The 21,626-nt window shown below is 45.6% G+C and overlaps 1 protein-coding gene across 1 annotated transcript in view; it reads right to left on the reverse strand.

Annotated features, from left to right (window-relative positions):
- pkd1a (polycystic kidney disease 1a) overlaps positions 1-21,626 on the reverse strand; it is a 221,037-nt gene that overhangs the window by 83,407 nt on the left and 116,004 nt on the right. Inside the window, exons 16-19 of the mRNA XM_086000509.1 lie at positions 12,827-16,455; positions 3,154-3,291; positions 1,926-2,069; positions 322-598 (exon numbers count right to left, since the gene is read on the reverse strand). Coding sequence (XP_085856635.1) covers positions 322-598; positions 1,926-2,069; positions 3,154-3,291; positions 12,827-16,455 — 4,188 coding nt within the window. The remainder of the gene's footprint in view (positions 1-321; positions 599-1,925; positions 2,070-3,153; positions 3,292-12,826; positions 16,456-21,626) is intronic.

Raw genomic sequence — 21,626 nt, forward strand, 5'->3', positions numbered from 1 at the left:
TTGGAGGTGCCGTCTGTTTGCTGAAATGTTAAGCCGAGGCTCTGTCTGCCAGCAAACAAAACAGGTCAAACTAACTGATCATTTATCTACCTGCTGCTTGTGGGATCTTGCTCTGTACGAAACATGCCTGCCTACATAACAAGAGGCACTTATGTGAAGTGCTTTCAGATGTTCCTGAGAAATGTGGAAACACAACTCATTCTTTTCTCTTTAACTTTGACAGGACGCAACCAAGATGATTGCGAATGACTGGAATTAATGCAATCAAAGTCTGCACAAAGAATTCAAACACTCATCAGAGCTGCTTGCTAGGGGGCTTACCAGTACATGTGAACGTGACACTGGTCGTCAAAGCACTGATGTTTTCTGTAGGAAAAATCAGACAGTTGCCCCCAGAAGGGAGATGAATCGGAGGGATGTATATAGACGCCAATCCGACGTTCTCCATCAGTGGATCAGTAACATTCAGGCTAAATGTGTAACCATCTCCATCCTCCAGAACCCCGTGTCTTATGACCAGATTCATTTCAGTGCTCCCAGTGGAAGTGGTGGCATTGTCCAAGGTGAGCAGCACCTTGTTAGAGTTTTCTACTTTCCACTGTTAGGGCAGGAAACAGGAAACAGTCAGATTAAAGAGCAGGTGAAAGGCACGTCTGAATGAACCATTTGTCCAGGAGATGTTGAAATTCAAACAGTGATGACAAATGGTTAGCGCATTTGCCCGACAGAGGTGGCTGTCCCTGATGAGAGCGGACGGTGTAAATGGTGAAGACTGCACTGGCTTCTGAAAATTGGATCTGGGAGTCCGATGTACTCCTAGATTCAGAATTCAAAGATCTAACTAACCTGAAATCACTTTACACCTGCACAAATATTTAACATTTCTTTTGGCGTATTTATTTAATGGTTTCCTGCAACTGTTGATATTAGTTTGTATGCTTACATCGCGGGAAGGAACTTGTCACATTAAATTCCTTCCAAGCACAGAGCTGGAAGCCTGCTGGCCTCAGTGGAGGTCAGCACCATGGAACCAGAGTGGCATTTTGTTCCTGTGCAAGGCAGGAATTGATGCAGCTCATTCCAGATTCTCTTATATTTTCCCTTCCTAGCACATATGTCTTTTTTTATCCTGCTGTCTGAAGCAATTACAAAGAAGCTCTTCCAAATTGGACGCAGTGCCTGTGAGGAACTGGGTGGTGCAATGTGTAAGCGCAAGGCGCTTTCACCTCAGTGATCTGGCCAGGCTTGCCAACTCTGGTTGGAAGTATTCCTGGAGCCTTCGTCACATGACCTCCACCCTCCAACCACCCTGCCCCCAGTCAAACAGTTTTTTCCCCCCTATCTGCAATACCTTTACGATTAATAAAGGAAAGTTTTCAAAGAATATAAAAAGAACACTCCATTTTAAAAAAATGCTCCTAGAATTTTTCTTCTCGTTTGCTCGCGGCAGTGTCCAGGAAATTAATCTTTAATTCCTGGAGACTCCTGGAGGGCTGACAACCCTAGATCTGGGTTGGATTGCAACTTAAACTGAAGCTGAGAAGGTCTCTTCTCTGTTTGGTGAAAGTGAATGGAGTTTGGATCCAGTTCCTAGTGGGTTTGTGTCCACAGCACTAAATGACCAATAATTCACCAAAAAATGACAACAATTGGCTGTCTCAAGCAAAGAAGTCTGGGAAATGGGACAAAAAACATTAGTGGAGGTGGAGTTCAGGGCATTAGTGGGGCAGAGTAGAGGGAGTTCTATTCTGCATCTACCGTGTGTTATATATGACGAGAGTATATGATGCTAACAGTGGTTCCCCAGCATTGAGAGCCCTCAATTTGATCAGCAGAAAGTCAATTCACTAAAAACACAAGTGGTTGGTAACTATACCACAGTAACTCCGTTCCAAATCAGAATAAGCACGTTGATTTTCTCTTACCACATATTGAGGATTGCTTTCACAGTTGCTGCAACTTCCAGACAAGTAAACATAGGAGCTTTTGCTCACTCCGTACACGGCCTGTGCTTTACAGGAGACACACTCCAGTGACACCAATGGCGAGCTGCCACCCTTCACCGAAATCTGTGAGGTTGAATAAAAAAAAGTAGTTCATCATGTGGAGAGACTGGGGTTGTTCTCCTTAGTGCAGAGAAGGTTAAGAGGAGATTTGAAAGAAGTGTTCAGAATCATGAATGATTTTGATAGAGTAAAGAAAGAGGAAACTGTTTCCAGTGGCAGAAGGGTCGGTAACCAGAGGACACAGATTTAAGGCGACGTGAGGACACATTTTTTTACACAGCGACTTGCAATCTGGAATGCCCTACCTGAAAGGGTGGTGGAAGCAGATTCAACAGTAACATTCAAAAGAAAATTGGATGAATACTTGAAGGGAAAAAAATGACAGGACTATGGGGCAAGAGCAGGGGAGTGGGATTAATTGGATAGCTCTACCAAAGAGCCGGCACAGGGACGATGGGCCGGATGGCCTCCTTCTGTGCTGTATCATTCTATGATCTTTAGACTTGGTTATCAGTGAATGACTAAGTGTCAGCCATGGCTCAGTTGGTAGCATTCTCGCCTCTAAGTTAGAAGGCCGTCGGTTCACAGTCCCGACTCCAGAGACTTGAGCACATAATCCAGGCTGACTCTCCAGTACAGTACTAAGGGAGCGCTGCACTGTCGGAGGCGCTGTCCTTCAGAAGAGACGTTAAACCGTCTGGCCTCTCAGGTGGATGTAAAAGATCCTGTGGCACTATTTCGAAGAAGAGCAGGGGGAATTCTCCCCACTGTCCTGGCTAATAGTTATTCCTCAACCAACATCACTACAACAGATGACCAAGTCATTATCAGATTGCTGTTTGCGGGATCTTGCTGTGTGCCAATTGGTTGCTGCGTTCCTACATTACAACAGTGACTACACTTCAAAAAGCGCTTTGGGATGTCCTGAGGTTGTGAAAGATGTTATATAAATACAAGTCTTCGTTCTAATTTTCTGTCCTGTTTTATCACTGTGTCAATCTGTTTTGGTCACAAGTTACTGAATTAACCAGTCCATTACAGTATTTGGCAATTTAATCACTAAAGTAGCAAAATTAGTCAACTGCAGAGTACTGCAAGAAAACACTTTGATACGACTAATATGACTTTCTAGGGCACTTTTACTTACAAGTTGTTTGACTGACTGGGGATCCCGGTCAGGTTTCCTGACACTCAGACAGCACGTGTAGTTTGTGTCCCGTTTCAGTTCTTTTCTGGGAATAGAGAAAATGCCTCCCATGCCAGATATATTGCAGCCGGGAAGTTCCTGAAGGAGAAAGCGCAGGGCTGTTGATTCCACTATGCCACTTGTCATCTTTAAGTATCTCATACACATACCAGCATTACAACAGTGACTACACTTCAAAAAAGCACTTCATTGGCTGTAAAGCGCTTTTGGCACATCCTGAGGTGGTGAAAGGCGTTTATAAATCCAAGTCCTTCCTTCTTCTTCTACTTATGTAACAATTTTTTTTTTAAGTGAATGCTGCAGAACAAGAGGCCAGACTACCGGTCATCTTTTCAATGGAGAAATAAATAGCTTGCGTTATTACAGGATGGTGATGATGGCAGTACCAGCTATGTCCAGGTATCAGCTACATTGATGTCAAATACTCCTGTGCCAGCTTAAACACAGTACCAGAAGGTTTCAGCTCATTGAGGGTGCTCACTGTTTTAAGGTGCTTATGCCATGAATGTGGGTCAAATTACTCGGGGCACAGGTGAGATTCATGGTGGTCATGCATACCTACATTGGCTCCCGGTCCGGCAATGCCTCGATTTTCAAACTCTTGTCCTTGTTTTCAAATCACTCCATGGTCTCACCCCTCCCTATCTCTTTAACCTCCTCCAGCCCTACACCCCTCCAAGATCTCTGCGCTCCTCCAATTCTGGCCTCTTGCGCATCCCCGATTTTCATCGCTCCACCACTGGCGGCCGTGCCTTCAGCTGCCAAGGCCCTACGTTCTAAAATTCCCTCCCCAAACCTCTCCGCCTCTCTACCTATCTATCCTCCCTTAAGACGCTCCTTAAAACTTACCTCTTTGACCAAGCTTTTGGTCAGCTGTCCTAATATCTTATGTGGCTCGGTGTCCAATTTTATCTGATGACGCTCCTGTGAAGCGCTGTGGGACGTTTTACTATGTTAAAGGTGCTATATAAAAGCAAGTTGTTGTTGTTTGGCCCACTATGCCTCACCTGTATTAATGAACTGGACAATGAAGCTAAATATAAAGGTTATGTTTTTGGGGTTCTGTTCAGATATTTTTCTCGTGCTCAGTAAGTGAGCCCTTTCTCCCACGGACCAAAATGTATCCTTACACCCACAATATCTGTAGTGTCGCTAATGTTTTGAATAGGAATCTTTGTTACTGTATTCGGCTTATTGGATATGACAGAAGCCCTCTTGTGATGATCCAGACTTCAGAAAGTGGCAGATCCCTCTGGTTTAGACTAAAAACTATCAGGTTTAGATCGTGACCAGGTAGAGATAACAGATGTAACACACCAATCCAGCATGAGAGTTCAAAGTAACAGCCTGCTCCTTAGCTATTGTAACAGCAGTGTAACTTCAGATTCTATCTCGTTTTCTTAGAAAATATACCCTTCATTTTTAGTAACAAACTGGGATTGTGTTCAGCCAGGTTACAATCTGCAGTCTGAAAAATAAACTCAGACTATGAAACAATTAATTTTGAGATCCATAAATATTGGCGGTGGACTGAAAGTGGGAACACAAGCACTTTGTGTTGAACTGTTGGTTGATGAACATTCTTTTGATGGGTTGCAGGTCTATAGTATGACAGGTCTATTTAAGTAAGAGATAAACAATGGCATGGAACAATGCAGTAGATTTCTGTGGTTAACAGAACTTTACGTGGGCCTCTTCGATCTAAAACTAACAAGCAATGTGATTCATCGTTAATTATTTCTGCAATACTCGACCTGAATCAACATCTGTGACGTAATTTAGGCATTGGGTTTCACTGGCCCCATGCAGTCTCCAATCTCTATTGAAAGCATTGATGAAATGGACCAAGACTGACTTGTGACATAACTTCTTCTTCGACAGCACCTCCCAAACCCGCGGCCTCCACCACCTAGAAGGACAGGGGCAGCAGGTGCATGGGAACACCACCACCTCCAGGTTCCCCTCCAAGACACACACCATCCCGACATGGACATATATCGCCATTCCTTCATCGTCGCTGGGTTAAAATCCTGGAACTCCCTCCCTAACAGCACTGTGGGGGTACCTTCACCACACGGACTGCAACGGTTCAAGAAGGCAGCTCACCACCACCTTCACAAGGGCAACTAGGGATGGGCAACAAATGCTGGCCTTGCCAGCGATGCCCACATCCCGAGAATAAATTAACAAAAACAACTTTCTGTAGCTTTTTAAATTCAACCAGCGCCAAAAGAAATCAAATATGTATCGCTCACATTTGCATTAGGCTAACAAACATCAATAGGATGCAAATCGCAGGAGAAGTACATCTGGGGCAGTCGGGAGAGCAGGAGGCCAGTAACTGGTGAGTTTAAAAGCTCACCTTTCGCGGGCTTTTTCTTTCACAGCTGGGGCAGTCGGGAGAGCAGGAGGCCAGTAACTGGTGAGTTTAAAAGCTCACCTTTCGCGGGCTTTTTCTTTCACAGCTGGGGCAGTCGGGAGAGCAGGAGGCCAGTAACTGGTGAGTTTAAAAGCTCACCTTTCGCGGGCTTTTTCTTTCACAGCTGGGGCAGTCGGGAGAGCAGGAGGCCAGTAACTGGTGAGTTTAAAAGCTCACCTTTCGCGGGCTTTTTCTTTCACAGCTGGTGCAGTCGGGAGAGCAGGAGGCCAGTAACTCTTATATAGGTGGAGCTGTTGCTAAACCCGAAACACTACAGTGTAGTGTCTCCCACCCTTCCACCTCCTCTAACCTTTTAGGGGTTAGGGGAAGTTGAAAAGGTAGGTTCAATTTATTTTATTTCAGGAGCCTAACCTAGGTGGAAAAGGTTCCAGGACAGGAGGCGGCAGTGAAAATACAACACCAGAAAACAGGTAGGTGACTGGTTGGTGAGTACTTTCACAAACTTATTCTAAGTAGAATTCAATAATTAAGCTAAATCGTAGTAAATAAAAGGGTATTGTAAGGGTTAAGTCATGGAAGGGCAGCTCGGACCCGTGTCATGCTCCTCCTGTGCCATGTGGGAAATCAGGGACACTGTCCCTGACAACTATGTGTGCAGGAAGTGTGTCCAGCTGCAGCTCCTAGCGGACCGCATGGCGGCGCTGGAGCTGCGAATGGACTCACTCTGGAGCATACGCGATGCTGAGGATGTTGTGGATAGCACATTCAGTGAGTTGGTCACACCGCAGGTAAAGGCTAGCTCAGACAGTAAATGGGTGACCAAAAGGCAGGGTAAAGGCAGGAAGGTAGTGCAGGAGTCACCTGCGGTCATCTCCCTCCAAAACAGGTTTACCGTTTTGGGTACTGTTGGGGGAGATGACTTATCAGGGGAAGGCACCAGCAGCCAGGTTCAGGGCACCATGACTGGCTCTGCTGCACAGAAGGGCGGGAAAAAGAGGGATAGGGCTATAGTGATAGGGGATTCAATTGTAAGGGGGATAGATAGGAGTTTCTGTGGCCGAGACCGAGACTCCAAGATGGTATGTTGCCTCCCTGGTGCAAGGGTCAAGGATGTCTCGGAGCGGGTGCAGAGCATTCTGAAGGGGGAGGGGGATCAGCCAGTTGTCGTGGTACATGTAGGTACCAACGATGTAGGTAAAAAGAGGGAGGAGGTCCTACAAGCTGAATTTAGGGAGTTAGGAGCTAAATTGAAAAGTAGGACCTCAAAGGTAGTAATCTCTGGATTGCTACCAGTGCCACGAGCTAATAAGTTTAGAGAGAGTAAGATAGATAAGCTAAATACGTGGCTTGAGCAGTGGTGCAAGGGAGAGGGATTTAAATTCTTGAGGCATTGGAACCAGTTCTTGGGGAGGAGTGACCTGTACCAAGGGGACGGTCTACACCTGAACTGTGAGGGAGCCGATGTCCTCGGGGTAATATTTTCTAGGGCGGTTCGGGAGGATTTAAATTAATTTGGCAGGGGGATGGGAACCTAGGTAGTGGAAAAGAGGGAAGTCATATGAAGTCAGAAATAGATGGTAGAAAGGTGAGAAGCAATAAGCAAAGGAGAGAAACACAAAGGGCCAAACTAATTCATAATGAGAGTGTGAAAAAAGCAAGCCTGAAGGCTTTGTATCTTAATGCTAGAAGCATTAGGAACAAGGTGGATGAATTAGTTGTGGAAATAGAGGTAAACAAGTATGATTTGATTGGGATTACAGAAACGTGGCTGCAGGGTGGGCAAGGCTGGGAACTTAACATCCAGGGATATACAATATTTAGGAAGGATCGGCAAAAAGGTAGGGGAGGTGGGGTAGCATTGCTGGTAAAGGAGGGGATTAATGCAATGGAAAGGAAGGATATTAACTCGGATGAAACGGAATCTGTATGGGTAGAAATGAGAAATAGCAAGGGGAGGAAAACGTTAGTGGGTGTGATATATAGGCCTCCAAATAGTAATATGGAGGTGAGGGAAGGCATAAAAAGGGAAATTAGAGAAGCGTGCGATAAGAGCACAGCTGTCATCATGGGTGACTTTAATTTACATATTGATTGGACTACCCAAATTAGTAAAAATTCTGAGGAGGAGGAATTCCTGGAATGTTTTCGGGACGGTTATCTGGACCAATATGTCGAGGAGCCGACTCGAGATCAGGCCATTTTAGACTGGGTATTGTGCAATGAGAAGGGACTTATCAGCAATCTTCTTGTACGAGGCCCCTTGGGTCAGAGCGATCATAATATGATCGAGCTCTCAGTCGAGATGGAGAGTGAGGAAATTGAATCAGAGACTAAGGTCCAGAACTTAAATAAAGGGAATTACGAGGGTATGAGACGGGAATTGGGTAAGATTGATTGGGTGGTGTTTCTGGGGGGATTGACAGTGGATAGACAATGGCAAGCATTCAAAGATAGAATGGAAGAATTCCAGAACATGTTTATACCGGTTTGGCATAAAAATAAACCTAAAAAGGTGACTCAACCGTGGATAACGAGGGAAATTAGGGACAGCATAAAATCAAAAAAAAGGGCATATCAACTGGCAAAAAAAAGCACCAGACCGGAAGATTGGGGGCAGTACAGGATACAGCAAAAGAGGACAAAGGGATTAATCAGGAAGGGGAAAATAGAATACGAAAGTAAACTTGCAGCAAACATAAAGACAGACTGCAAAAGCTTTTATCGGTATATCAGGAGGAAAAGACTGGTAAAATCCCAAGTCGGTCCCTTGCAGTCCGATTCGGGAGAATATATAATGGAGAATAAGGAAATGGCAGACCAATTAAACTCATACTTTGGTTCTGTATTCACAAAGGAGGACACAAATAACCTCCCAGGAATATCGGCAAACATAGGGACTAATGAGAGGGAGGAGCTGACAGAAATTAGTATCTCTAGGGATATGGTGTTGGGTAAGTTGAGGGGACTGAAGGCCGACAAATCCCCGGGGCCTGATAAACTACATCCTAGGGTACTTAAGGAGGTGGCCCTGGAGATAGCAGATGCTCTAAGGATCATCTTCCGGAACTCCATTGACTCGGGAACAGTACCCGTGGATTGGAGGGTAGCTAATGTTACCCCAATATTTAAAAAGGGGGGTAGAGAGAAAGCAGGGAATTATAGACCAGTAAGCCTTACATCGGTTGTGGGCAAAATGCTAGAGTCCATTATTAAGGATAAAATAGCGGAGCACTTGACAAATGGGGAAAGGATCGGACAGAGTCAACATGGATTTACAAAGGGTAAATCGTGTTTGACTAATCTGCTGGAATTTTTTGAGGAAGTAACTGGTAAAATAGATGGGGGAGAGCCAGTGGATGTGGTGTACCTTGACTTCCAGAAAGCCTTCGATAAGGTTCCACACAAAAGATTATCATGCAAAATTAAGGCTCATGGGATTGGGGGCAAAGTATTAACGTGGATAGAGAACTGGCTGGCGGATAGAAAACAGAGAGTTGGAATAAACGGCTCGTTTTCGGAGTGGCAGGCAGTGACCAGCGGGGTGCCGCAAGGATCTGTCCTGGGACCCCAGCTGTTCACAATATATATAAATGATCTGGATCAGGGAATTGGATGCAATATTTCCAAATTCGCTGACGACACTAAACTAGGAGGAGGGGTGGGCTCCGATGAGGATGTCAGGAGGCTACAGTGCGATTTGGACAGGTTGGGGGAATGGGCGGATACGTGGCAGATGCACTATAATGTGGATAAATGCGAGGTTATCCACTTTGGGGGTAAAAACAGGAGGGTAGATTATTATCTAAATGGCAATAGATTGGGAGATGGGGAAGTGCAGAGGGACCTGGGTGTTCTTGTGCACCAGTCACTGAAGGAGAGCATGCAGGTGCAACAGGCGATTAAGAAGGCAAATGGTATGTTGGCCTTCATATCAAGGGGGTTCGAGTATAGGAATAGGGATACCTTACTACAGCTGTACAAGGTGCTGGTGAGACCCCATCTGGAGTATTGTGTACAGTTTTGGTCGCCCCATCTGCGGAAGGATGTTCTTGCCATGGAAAGAGTGCAACGGCGATTCACCAGGCTGATACCTGGAATGGCGGGAATGACCTACGAAGAGAGATTAAATAGTTTGGGCTTGTACTCACTGGAGTTTAGAAGATTGAGAGGGGATCTCATCGAAACATATAAAATTATGGCAGGCCTGGACAGGCTGAATTCAGAGAGAATGTTTCCAATGGCCGGGGAGCACAGAACCAGGGGCCACAGTCTAAAAATAGCGGGCAAATCATTTAAAACAGAGATGAGGAAGAATTTCTTCACTCAAAGAGTGGTGAGCCTGTGGAATTCCCTGCCACAGAGGGCTGTGAAGGCTAATTCAATAAATATTTTCAAGAGAGAATTGGATATATTTCTGAAGGCTAAGGGGATTAAGGGTTACGGAGAAAAGGCGGGGACGGGGTACTGAACTGGTAAGATCAGCTATGATCTCAGACGAAGATCAGCCATGATCTCATTGAATGGCGGAGCAGGCTCGAAGGGCCGAATGGCCTACTCCTGTTCCTATCTCTATGTTTTCTATGTTTCTTGCCAGAGGTACATCTCTTGTACCCTTTCAGACTAAAACAAATATTCTTTCAGCTAGCAAACATCCCTTGTGTTTTAGTTAAAACCTAGGATATAGAGAAACAGAAGGAGCTTTCACTAGTCGAAATAAATGTATCAAGTTCATGTGAGGGTTTCCTGAACTTCCCTCAGATTTGAGGGAAGCTGTTCATTTGCATGCATCGCCAAGCACTTCAACTTAATATGATCGATCTCAGGACAAAGACAGCAGGCTGTGGTAAGTGGCTTCTACGTGATTTGCAATCAAACTTTGAAGCTGCCTTTTGCATTACCACCCAGTAATTCTCTACAGCCTGTGGAAAGCGAGCCAGCAGTAACTAAAAATTAGAGTGATTCGTTTACATATCATAGATAATTTTTTTAATTCTTTGAATTGTGCGAGCACTTCCCTTCATCATAGCGAGATGATGAAATCTTGTCAGATTTGTTGATGGCACTGAAATCGAGAGAGTAAAGACTGAGGTAGTGGTAAGTGATTTACAGAATGATTTAGATAGGCACCATTGCAGAGACAGATGGCAGATGAAACTCAACACTGATAAATTGCTCAAAAGTGCATTATACAATCAATGGGATTGACTTGGCAGGGGGAGACTTGGAAAGGGAGCTGGATAGTTGACGCACCACTTCCAATATATAAACAATGTGACAAGGCTGCGTGCAAATGGATGTCAGATAGATCACAAATCTCCTGAGGTCAAGCTGCAGCTCTGTCTGCAGACACACTGTATTTGTAGTATTGTCTTGAATTCTGGTCCCCGTATCACCAAAAGCACGTACATGCTGCAAAGATGGTGCAGGGAACAGAAAGTGTAAAGAGCATGAACCATGATAAAAGACACTGAGGATTATGCTATTATGGGGGTGGGTGGGGGCAGTGTGGTGAGGGGGGCGGGGGGCGGGTAGACTTCTCCTCTGCGATCCTGGGATCTTTGCACTGGAGCCCGCTGTGTGTATGTAATGAGCCCTGACCCAGGAAAATGGATCGCGATGGGGCAGATATAGAGGGGCATGCAGAATCCCTTACTGGATCTCCGCCTCAAGAGAAGAAGCCCCCCTACTCCCCCAACCCCTGCCATCTATAGTCTAGACAGAACCAGGGGGGAGATGAGAATTTTTATTTTATGCAGCAAGCTGTTAAGATCTGGAACGCACTGCCTGAAAGGGTGGTGGAAGCTGATTTAATAGTAACTTTCGAAAGGGAATTAGGTATATACTTGAAAAGGAAAAATTTGCAGTGCTATGGGGAACGAGCAGGGGTAGTGGGACTAATTGGATAGCTCTTTCACACGATGGGCCGAATGGCCTCCTTCTGTGCTGTATGATTCTAAAGGGGGAGGTTAGGCTGGCCTTCACGGAGGCATACATTCAGCTATACAAAATATTAAATGATATAGGGTAAAACCAAAATATTATTTATAAATTAAGCCAGAAAAATTGGAGCATAGGTCATAAATTTAAATTAGTGAAATGGATTTTAAGAAAAACCTCTTCAATCAAGAAATGATAAATGTTTCCAATAAGCTGCCGGGTGGTGTAGTAGATGTAAAAGCATTAGGGGAGTTCAAGAGAAGGCTCGATGCTATAATGGGAGAGTTGAGATGATCGGCGAATGGCCTCTTTGCATCCTGGACCTTTCTTAGGTTCATCAACAACAACTTGCATTTATATAGCACCTTTAACGCAGTAAAATGTCCCACGGTGCTTCACAGGAGCGTTATCAGACAGAATTTACACCGAGCCATATAAAGAGATATTAGGACAGGCTTGGTCAAAGAGGTAGCATCTTAAAGGAGGAGAGAGAGGTGGAGAGGCAGAGAGGTTCAGGGAGTGAATTCCAGAGCTTAGGGCCGAGGCAGCTGATGGCACGGCGGAAATCGGAGATGCGCAAGAGCCCAGAATTGGAGGAGTGCATGGACTTTGAAGGGTTGTAAGGCTGGAGGAGATCATTGCATGTGGGATGGATGCAGTATTCAACATTTAAATGGTGAATATTTGTTTCCTGAAAGTGAGGCACCAGAAGGCCAGCAGCTACTGTGAAACCCTTACTCAAGCTGAGACATCACTTTCATCGTATACGTTTCCAACTGGGCTACAATGCAACAAGTATCACCTCATTGAACCATTGCTCGTTGAACATTTGAACAGAAAGGTGGTCATAGCTTTGCAGCTCTTAGTTGGCTATAGAATGACACAGTGGAGTTGCCCCTCAACCAGATGGTCCCTCATCTTGTGGGAGTTTCAGACTGCAAATCCAAATGCTGATTCAGAGATGCCTGTTCTGAAGCAACTTGGTTGGAACATACATAAAATTACATCGATTTTACAGCACAGAAACCGTCCATTTGGCCCAAGTGGTCTATGCTGGTGTTTATGCTCCACTCTACTTGGTCTAACACTAACAGCATATCCTTCTATTCCTTTCTCCCTCATGTACTTATCTAGCTTCCCCTTAAATGCAACAAACTTGTGAACAATGATTAAAATTAAAGTGATGAATAAGAACCTTTATTTGGTCTAGAGGTCACATTTTTATCCTGAAACATAAACCTACTGTGAAATATAGTTAGAAAAAGAAAACATTTAGAAATTACAACAGAACCTTACCAGACATGAATATGTACACGACCACTTATAGTTGAGGGGTGTTTGACTTTCAGCAGGCTGGTCAGGGTCATAAGACTTGGTGCCATCCATCACAAGAGCCTGCATTATAGACCATGACCTGAATGTTCCACCATCTATTATTGGGATAAGTGCACTGGGAATGACCGTCACACTGGAATGCATGGTCTTCACATACGAGGTACCCTCAAAGGAAATGGTAAATACAATGCAGTAACTCCCGATATCTAACGCTAGGTTGGGCAGCAGTAGGCGGGGTCTTTTCACGTCAACGTTTCTCAGTTGAACTTCATTCACTTCTTGCAAAGTCACGCAGCTCGAAGCCTTGTAGATCTTCCATAAATATTCTACCTGGTACTCCGTACATCCGTTGAGGTCAATGTCTGCCTCCAAGTAGTTTCTCTGAGACCGTTTCATGGTATCACTGAGGATCATGCTCACCTTGGGTGGATCACATTTCAACAACAGGATGGTCACTGTGGCCTGTGCAATATAGAAACTCACAAAGTTGGATGCATTAACCTCCACCAGGTAGTCTCCGGGATGTGAATAAGAGTGGGACATAACTGATGTGTTTGCAAAGTTAACTTGGGACCCATCTCCAAACTTCCATAAAAAAGTTGCTTGGCTGAAACTGGGTGTCACAGAGAGACTCAGATGGACTGTGTCATTGACCACAGTGATGGATGGTGTCACGGTAAGTCTAGCAGTTAAAATCTGATTTTGTACTAGGATCACTACTGAAATGTTCTCCTTAGATACATTGTTGAATGCTCTTAGGAAGACACTTAATTGGCCTTGCACCTTTGGTGTGTATGAAACGTTTTGCCCAGTGATGATATCAGAAAAGTCTTCCAACACAAAATGCCACAGGTACGCTACCTGAAAGCCACTAGATACTGCAGCATTGAAGGTTTTCAATAACCCTGTGGGGATGGCTTGCTCGTCACAATTCACTAGCCTTAAATCCACGATGGGTTGTATTACGTGAATCTCGATACTGGTGCGGTCGCAGCTCACTTTGTTTCGCGCCGTCAAGGTTACTCTATACATCCCGAGGTGTGTGAAACGGTACCTGTAGTTTGTGCTGTTGAGCAGTGTTGCAAAATTATCACTGACCCTTAACCAAAAGGTGACATCGGTCCCAGAGGACAACTTAACTGTGAAAATCACATCTTGGCCTGGTGCAACTGCCCACTTGGAAGCTTCAAGCTGAAGCCCTTGTATTTCATCTTGGACTGTGATATTCAGCAAAGCTGTCTCCCAGCTTACATCATTTGAGGCATTTAAACTGATGTTATATACGCCGGGTAAAGGGAATGATTCATTTATTTCCTTTCTGCTCTCTTGTTCAGTGGCGAATGGCAGTGTCCACAGCCAAGAAACATTGGTTCCACTTAACGTGCTCGCCTGGAAGAACACTGCAGTGTTTGTGGCCACATAGCACTGATCCTGCGAGTTGCCCGCAGTGATCGCCACACCTGCCACTGGCTCCTGGACACGGATCAGCAGGGTTGCACTGCTAGAACTGAGCTTATTTGCTGCAGTGACATTAACTTGCTTGACCCCTGGACTTTGGAAACGGTGATCAATGAAAGGGACGCGTGTGGAAACAATAGTACTCCCATCCAGTGCCCAACGGTAAGTCACATCTGTGCCACTGCCCATGGTCAAGGTGATGCTGGTCGATGCGTTTAACACCACTGGCTCGGGTGAGGCCCACAACGCAACACTACCAATGAGCTCAAGAACTACAATCAATCTCTTCACAGTCACCGTCCCCAGCAGATTGCTAGCCTGAAGGACAATCTCATAGGAACCCGCTTCAACAAAGCACATTTTAGAAGACGTTGCATTGGTATAAAATAAGGCAATGCCCGCCTTCCAAACAGTCCAGTTGTAAGAAACATCAGTGCCAAACCTACTTGCAGCTTGGAACCAGAGTGTTTCATTGGTGGCCAAACAGCAGCCCTCAACCAGGTCACCCAACACCATCTTCAGACCTTCTATTTCTTCCAGCACACGGATCTGGACACTGGTCTGCTCCGAGCTCACTCCGTTCCCCGCCACGGTGGTAACGTTAAAGGTCCCGGGACTTGTAAAAGTGTGGGAAACTGTGGACGGACCTTCGACCAGGACACAGCCGCGGCAGAAAGACCACCAATAATGGACAAAATCGCCTGCTTGAAGACTGGCCTCGAAGCCAACAGACTTGTTAACCGATATGACTGTGACATTGGCTGTGACCGCCAGCCCCCGAAGCGGCGTTTTTACACAGATCTCCAGCTCCATCTCCCTTCTGCTCACCATGTTCCACCCGGTGAGCCTGACTGTGTATTTGCCCGCGGCGCGATATGAACGCGTGATATTGTCGCCCGTCCCATTACCCCCGTCACCAAAATCCCAGCTGTACTGGACTTTGTCACCGTCGCTTACGGCCACGAATGTGTAGAGCTGGTTTAGCACGAGATCCGTCAACTGTACACTGCCAAGCTCGATCGCCAGCAGAGTTACCAGCTCCTGAACCTCCACTGAGGTGGCGCTGCTGCTCCAAGATACGTTATTGAAGACTGTGACATTGACCGAGTGCAGACCTGACGTACCAAAGGTGAAGTTTGCTTCCTTCCCACGAACCTGTGGGTCGATTCCAGTGCCAAAATCCCACAAGTAGGTGTACTGACTTTCAGGGAAAGCCTCCACTTTAAAATTGCTTTCTTCCCCCAATTTAACAAAACTATTTGAAGGAGTGATTATCACCTTGCTGATTGCAGGCTGGACGCACATATTTGAGTAATAATTGACTTTGTTAACACTGCTGGACACAACCAGATAAAGTGGGAAGTCCCCACTTCTGGTGTAATTGTGATCAATGTTGGGGTCACCCAGGATTGTCTCATTGGAAGATCCATCTCCAAAGTCCCAGAAGAACACATAGTTCCCCGAATCCCCTGGTGTGTACGCGGTGAAGCTGATCTCCAGCAGCTCCTGGACGCAACTGGAAGGCTTGATCCTACAGACCTGCAGTACGAAGACTTGGACAACCCGCGATGTGTTGGCAGCGTTGAGTGGGTTCACTGCGGTTACAGTCACTGTGTAGTTCCCCACCTCTGAGTAAGTGTAATTCATCACTGAAGAACTAGTGGTTGTGGGTGGGGTCTCGTCCCCCATATCAAATATCCACGAGACCCGAGTTCCTTTCTTCACTGATGCTCGCACTATTGTTGGTGCAGACAGTTCAGTGGGGCTGTTGTCCGAGATGTCCAGATCTGATATTTCGTCCAGAACCTCAACCCTTCGGTGAGCACTAATGACGCTGATAATGTTGTTGGCTTGCACACTGACGCTATAATATCCAGTCCTCTTGAAGGTATGAGTGACTTTTTGAAGAGCCCCACTCAGCTGGGTGGAATTGTCCCCAAAACTCCAGTTGTAAGTAACACCGTGTGTGGAAGGAAGCAGGCTGGCTTCAAATTCAGCTGGTTTATCAGTGGCAAGGATGTCGCTGTTCATGTTAATGGAGAGGTTGCTCAGATAGCTGTAGACTCTCAATGGAACAAGCTGGCTGATGTTGTCATATTTATCTGATACAGATACGGTGAGGTTGTATTCACCTAGGAAGAGCAGACAAAACACTTGGTTTTATTTCATACTTGTCTGAAATGCTGTGTTCGACTTTTAACTGCTCCCTCCATCCTACTTATACCAACAATACTTCATAGACTCTTACAGCACAGAAGGAGACCATTCGGCCCATCGTGCCTGTGCTGGCTCTTTGAAAGAGCTATTCAATTAATCCCACTCCCCCTGCCCTTTCCCCATGGCCCTGCAAAATGTTCCCCTTACTTGAGCCACAGGACGAAGGGGTGAGATGGGGTGGAAATTCCTCTTTTAATGAAAGACAGAAGACTGCCTGTATTTCTCTATAATTAATGGCTGGCTCACAAAAATCAAAGTGTACTTTCCAAAGATGTAAAATCCTGAGATTTGGTCAGCCAGTCATTGATTAGGAAGCAAAATGGGCAGTGTCCCTTTTTTTTAATTAAAGAAAGACTTGCATTTATATAGCACCTTTCACAACCTCAGGTCATCCCAAAGCACTTTACAGTCAATGAAGTACTTTTGCAGTGTAGTCACTGTTGTAATATGTAGGAAACATGACAGCCAATTTGCGCACAGCAAGCTCCCACAAACAGCAACGAGATAAAGACCAGATAATTTTGTTTTTTTCAGTGGTGTTGGCTGAGGGATTAATATTAAAAAGAATTTCAGCCCCGTTAAATCGGTGGGGCGTATATTTACATTAGGAACTGCCCCCTTTTAGCTCGAGTGTGGCACACACCAATGAATGGGGGAAAAATATCCATCCACGGACCAAACATATTCTTGACAGATTTGCTTAGTTGTAGGTGACATGTTCTGATACACCGATGAATATATCACAGTAGAGAGTTAGATCAGGGCAAATCAGAAGTTGTTGCTTGGAATGAATCCCAAAACTGAAAGATAGGGTAAGTGAAATTAACCTGCTTCGTGGGACTTTAGACCTAGTTGACTGTTTTAGTGCTGGCTATTTTATTGATTCATACTTTATTAATTCTAGCCTAAGGCTTTCCCTCTGCCTCTGCCAATCCAGACCACCGCTTATCCTCTGCTCCCTCTGTTCCACCAAGGCTGCGGCTTAGGTCATCACTCCCCTTGCTCTTTAGAACATAAGAACATAAGAATTAGGAGCAGGAGTAGGCCATACGGCCCTTCGACCCTGCTCCGCCATTCAATAAGATCATGGCTGATCTTCGACCTCAACTCCACTTTCTTGCCCGATCCCCAAATCCCTTGATTCCCCTAAAATCCAAAAATCCATCGATCTCTGTCTTGAATATACTCAATAACAGAGCCGCCACAGCCCTCTGGGGTAGAAAATTCCAAAGATTCGCCACCCTCTGAGTGAAGTAATTCCTCCTCATCTCAGTCCTAAATGGCCAACCCTGAGACAATGCCCTCTAGTTCTAGACTCTCCAGCCAGGGGAAACAGCCTCTCAGCATCTACCCTGTCAATCCCCCTCAAAATCTTATATGATTCAATGAGATCACCTCTCATTCTTCTAAACTCCAGACAATATAGGCTCAGTCTACTCAATCTCTCCTCGTAGGACAACTCTCTCATCCCAGGAATCCATCTAGTGAACTTTTGTTGCACCGCCTCTAAGGCAAGTATATCCTTCCTCAGATAAGGTGACCAAAACTGTGCACAGTACTCCAGGTGTGGTCTCACCAAGGCCCTGTACAATTGTAGTTAAGACTTCCTTACTCTTATACTCCAACCCCCTTGCAATAAAGGCCAACATGCCATTTGCCTTCCTAATTGCTTGCTGTACCTGCATGCTAGCTTTCTGTGTTTCTTGCACGAGGACATCTAAATCTCTCTGAACACCAACATTTAATAGTTTCTCACCATTTAAAAGATATTGGGGGAGAAATTGGGTGGAGCCGCAAACGGGGCGCCAAGCTCGCCTGGGCGCCGGATTTAGCGCAGCGTTTGGAGCAGTAGCGACCGCCGGAAATTCAGCTTGAGCGCCCCAAGAGGGACACGGGGCGAGGCTCGAGGCGCTCCGCGTCCCTCTTAGGGCGCTGAAACTGAATATCGCAGCGCAACGTGCCGCTGCGCTGCAGTACTGCAGGCCTTCCTCCCATTCTTAAGGGGGAGGGGCCTGCACCAGCGCGATCGGAGATCGCGAGTGCCGGCAAAAGAGCCCGGCACCGAGGAGAAGTGCCGGGCTCTCGGAAAACAGCCGGCAATGCCGCGGGGGGGTGATCAGGAGGCCGGGGACGGAGGTGCTGGCAGGCAGCCGCCGGAAAAAACGGCCGCCCCGCACCTCCACCTTAATTTGCGCCACTGCCGCCACAGGAAGGCCCCGTGAACCGGGCGCCATTTGCGAACGGCGCTACAGAGGCGGTTGCTGCCAAATATCGAGATCGGGGCGGTAGCGGGGCGCTGCGCACACTGATGACGTCATCGGAGGCGGCGCAGCGCAACAGGTTAACGCCGTCATTAGCGCCCCAGCTAAATATTGCGGGAGGCGCGGCCAGTGGCGCTAAAGCCACTGAGTGCCCTCTTTAGGTGCTAACTGGTGGCGCAGCCCACCGAATTTCTAGGCCATTCTGTTTTTCTATTCTTCCTACCAAAGTGAATAGCCTCAGATTTCCTCACATTATACTCCATCTGCCACCTTATTGCCCACTCACTTAAGCTGTCTATATCCCTTTGCAGGATCTTTGTGTCCTCCTCACAGCTTACTTTCCTACCTAGCTTTGTATCGTCAGCAAACTTGGATACATTGCACTCAGTCCCTTCATCTAAGTCATTAATATAGATTGTAACTAGCTGAGGCCCAAGCACTGATCCTTCCGGCACCCCACAAGTTACAGCCTGCCAACCGGAAAATGACTTGTTCATCCCATCTTTCTGTTTTCTGTCCGTTAACTAATCTTCTATCCATGCTAATATATTACCCTCAACCCCATGAGCCCTTATCTTGCATAGCAACCTTTTATGTGGTACCTTATCGAATGCCTTTTGGAAATCCAGATATACTACATCCACTGGTTCCCCTTTATCTACCCTACTAGTTACATAGAAACATAGAAGATAGGAGCAGGAGTAGGCTATTCGGCCCCTCGAGCCTGTTCCACCATTTAATGAGCTCATGGCTGATCATCCAAATACAGTACCCTGTCCCTGCTTTCTCCCCATATCCCTTGATCCCTTTAGCCTTAAGAAATATATCTAACTCCTTCTTGAATATATTTAATGAATTGGCCTCAACTGCCTTGTGTGGTAGAGAATTCCACAGGTTCACCACTCTCTGGGTAAATAAATTCCTCCTCATCTCAGTCCTAAATGGCTTACCCCTTATCCTTAGACTGTGACCCCTAGTTCTGGACTCCCCTGCCATCGGGAACAGCCTTCCTGCATCTAGTCTGTCTAGTCCTATTAGAATTTTATACGTTTCAATGAGATCCCCTCTCATTCTTCTAAACTCTGGCGAATATAAGCCTAATTGACCCAATCTCTCTTCATACGTCATTCCTGCCATCCCAGGTATCAGCCTGGTGAATCTTCGCTGCACTCTTTCCATGGCAAGAACATCTTTCCTCAAGTAAGGTGACCAAAACTGCACACAATACTCAAGGTGTGGTCTCACCAAGGCCCTGTACAACTGCAGCAAGATATCCTTGCTCCTGTACTCAAATCCTCTCGCTATGAAAGCCAACATACCATTTGCCTTCTTAACTGCCTGCTGCACCTGCATGCTTACCTTCAGCGACTGGTGCACAAGGACACCCAGGTCTCATTGCACTTCCCCTTTTCTCAATCTATTGCCGTTCAGATAATAATCTGTCTTCCTGTTTTTGCCACCGAAGTGGATAACCTCACATTTATCCACATTATACTGCATTTGCCATGCATTTCCCCAATCACCCAACCTGTCCAAATCATACTGGAGTTTCTCTGCATCCTCCTCACAGCACACACGCCCACCCAGCTTTGTGTCATCTGCAAACTTGGAGATATTACATCTAGTTCCCTCGTCTAGATCATTTATATATATTGTGAATAGCTGGGGTCCTAGCACCGATCCCTGCGGTATCCCATTAGTCACTGCCTGCCACTCGGAAAAAGACCCGTTTATTCCAACTCTTTGCTTCCTGTCTGCCAACCAGTTCTTTATCCAAGACAGTACCTTACCCCCAATCCCATGTACTTTAACCATGTACTTTAACTTTGCACACTAATCTCTTATGCGAGACCTTATCAAAAGCCTTCTGAAAGCCCAAATACACCACATTCACTGGTTCTTATCTATTCTACCAGTTACATCCTCAAAAAATTCCAGTAGATTAGTCAAACATGATTTACCTTTTGTAAATCCATGTTGACTTTGTCCGATCATCATCCTCAACAAACTCTAATAAATTTGTTAAACATGATTTCCCTTTCATAAAACCATGTTGACTCTGCCTAATCATATTATGAATTTCTAAGTGCCCCAATACCACTTCCTTTATAATGAATTCCAGCACTTTCCCAACGACTGATGTCAGGCTAACTGGCCTGTAGTTCCCTGTTTTCTCTCTCCCTCCTTTCCTGAATAGCGGAGTTACATTTGCTACCTTCCAATCCACTGGGACCGTTCTAGAATCTAGGGAATTTTGGAAGATCACAACCAATGCACCCACTATCTCTGCAGCCACCTCTTTTAGAACCCTAGGATGTAGGCCATCATGTCCAGGGGATTTGTCGACTTTTAGTTCCATTAGTTTCTCAAGTATTTTTTTTCTACTGATATTAATTACTTTAAGTTCCTCACTCTTATTAGCCACTTGGTTCCCCATTATTTTCGGTATGCTTTTTATGTCTTCTACTGTGAAGACAGATACAAAATATTTGTTTAATGTCTCTGCCATTTCCTCATTCTCCATAATAATTTCACCTGTCTCAGTTTTTAAGGGACCAACGCTTATTTTTGCTGTTCTCTTCCTTTTTAAATACTGGCAGAAGCTCTTTCAATCTGTTTTTATATTTCTCTCTCCGAAAGCCACTTTGCCTTATTACTTGACATGTCCTTCAGAAGCCTCTCGCAAAACTAATCTCTCTGACCCCTCACCCCATTGTCCCCCCAGTTCACGTCCTTCGCTCCGCTCTATGACGTTCTTCAGAGTGACGGGCGCAATATAAACTCAAGCTCGCTTTTGTTATGTTTTGGAGTTTAAGGTCAGCTAA

Source organism: Somniosus microcephalus, chromosome 11 (genome assembly GCF_052327205.1).
Source record: "Somniosus microcephalus isolate GS21.2 chromosome 11, FLI_Smic_1.0, whole genome shotgun sequence".
Taxonomy (NCBI): domain Eukaryota; kingdom Metazoa; phylum Chordata; class Chondrichthyes; order Squaliformes; family Somniosidae; genus Somniosus; species Somniosus microcephalus.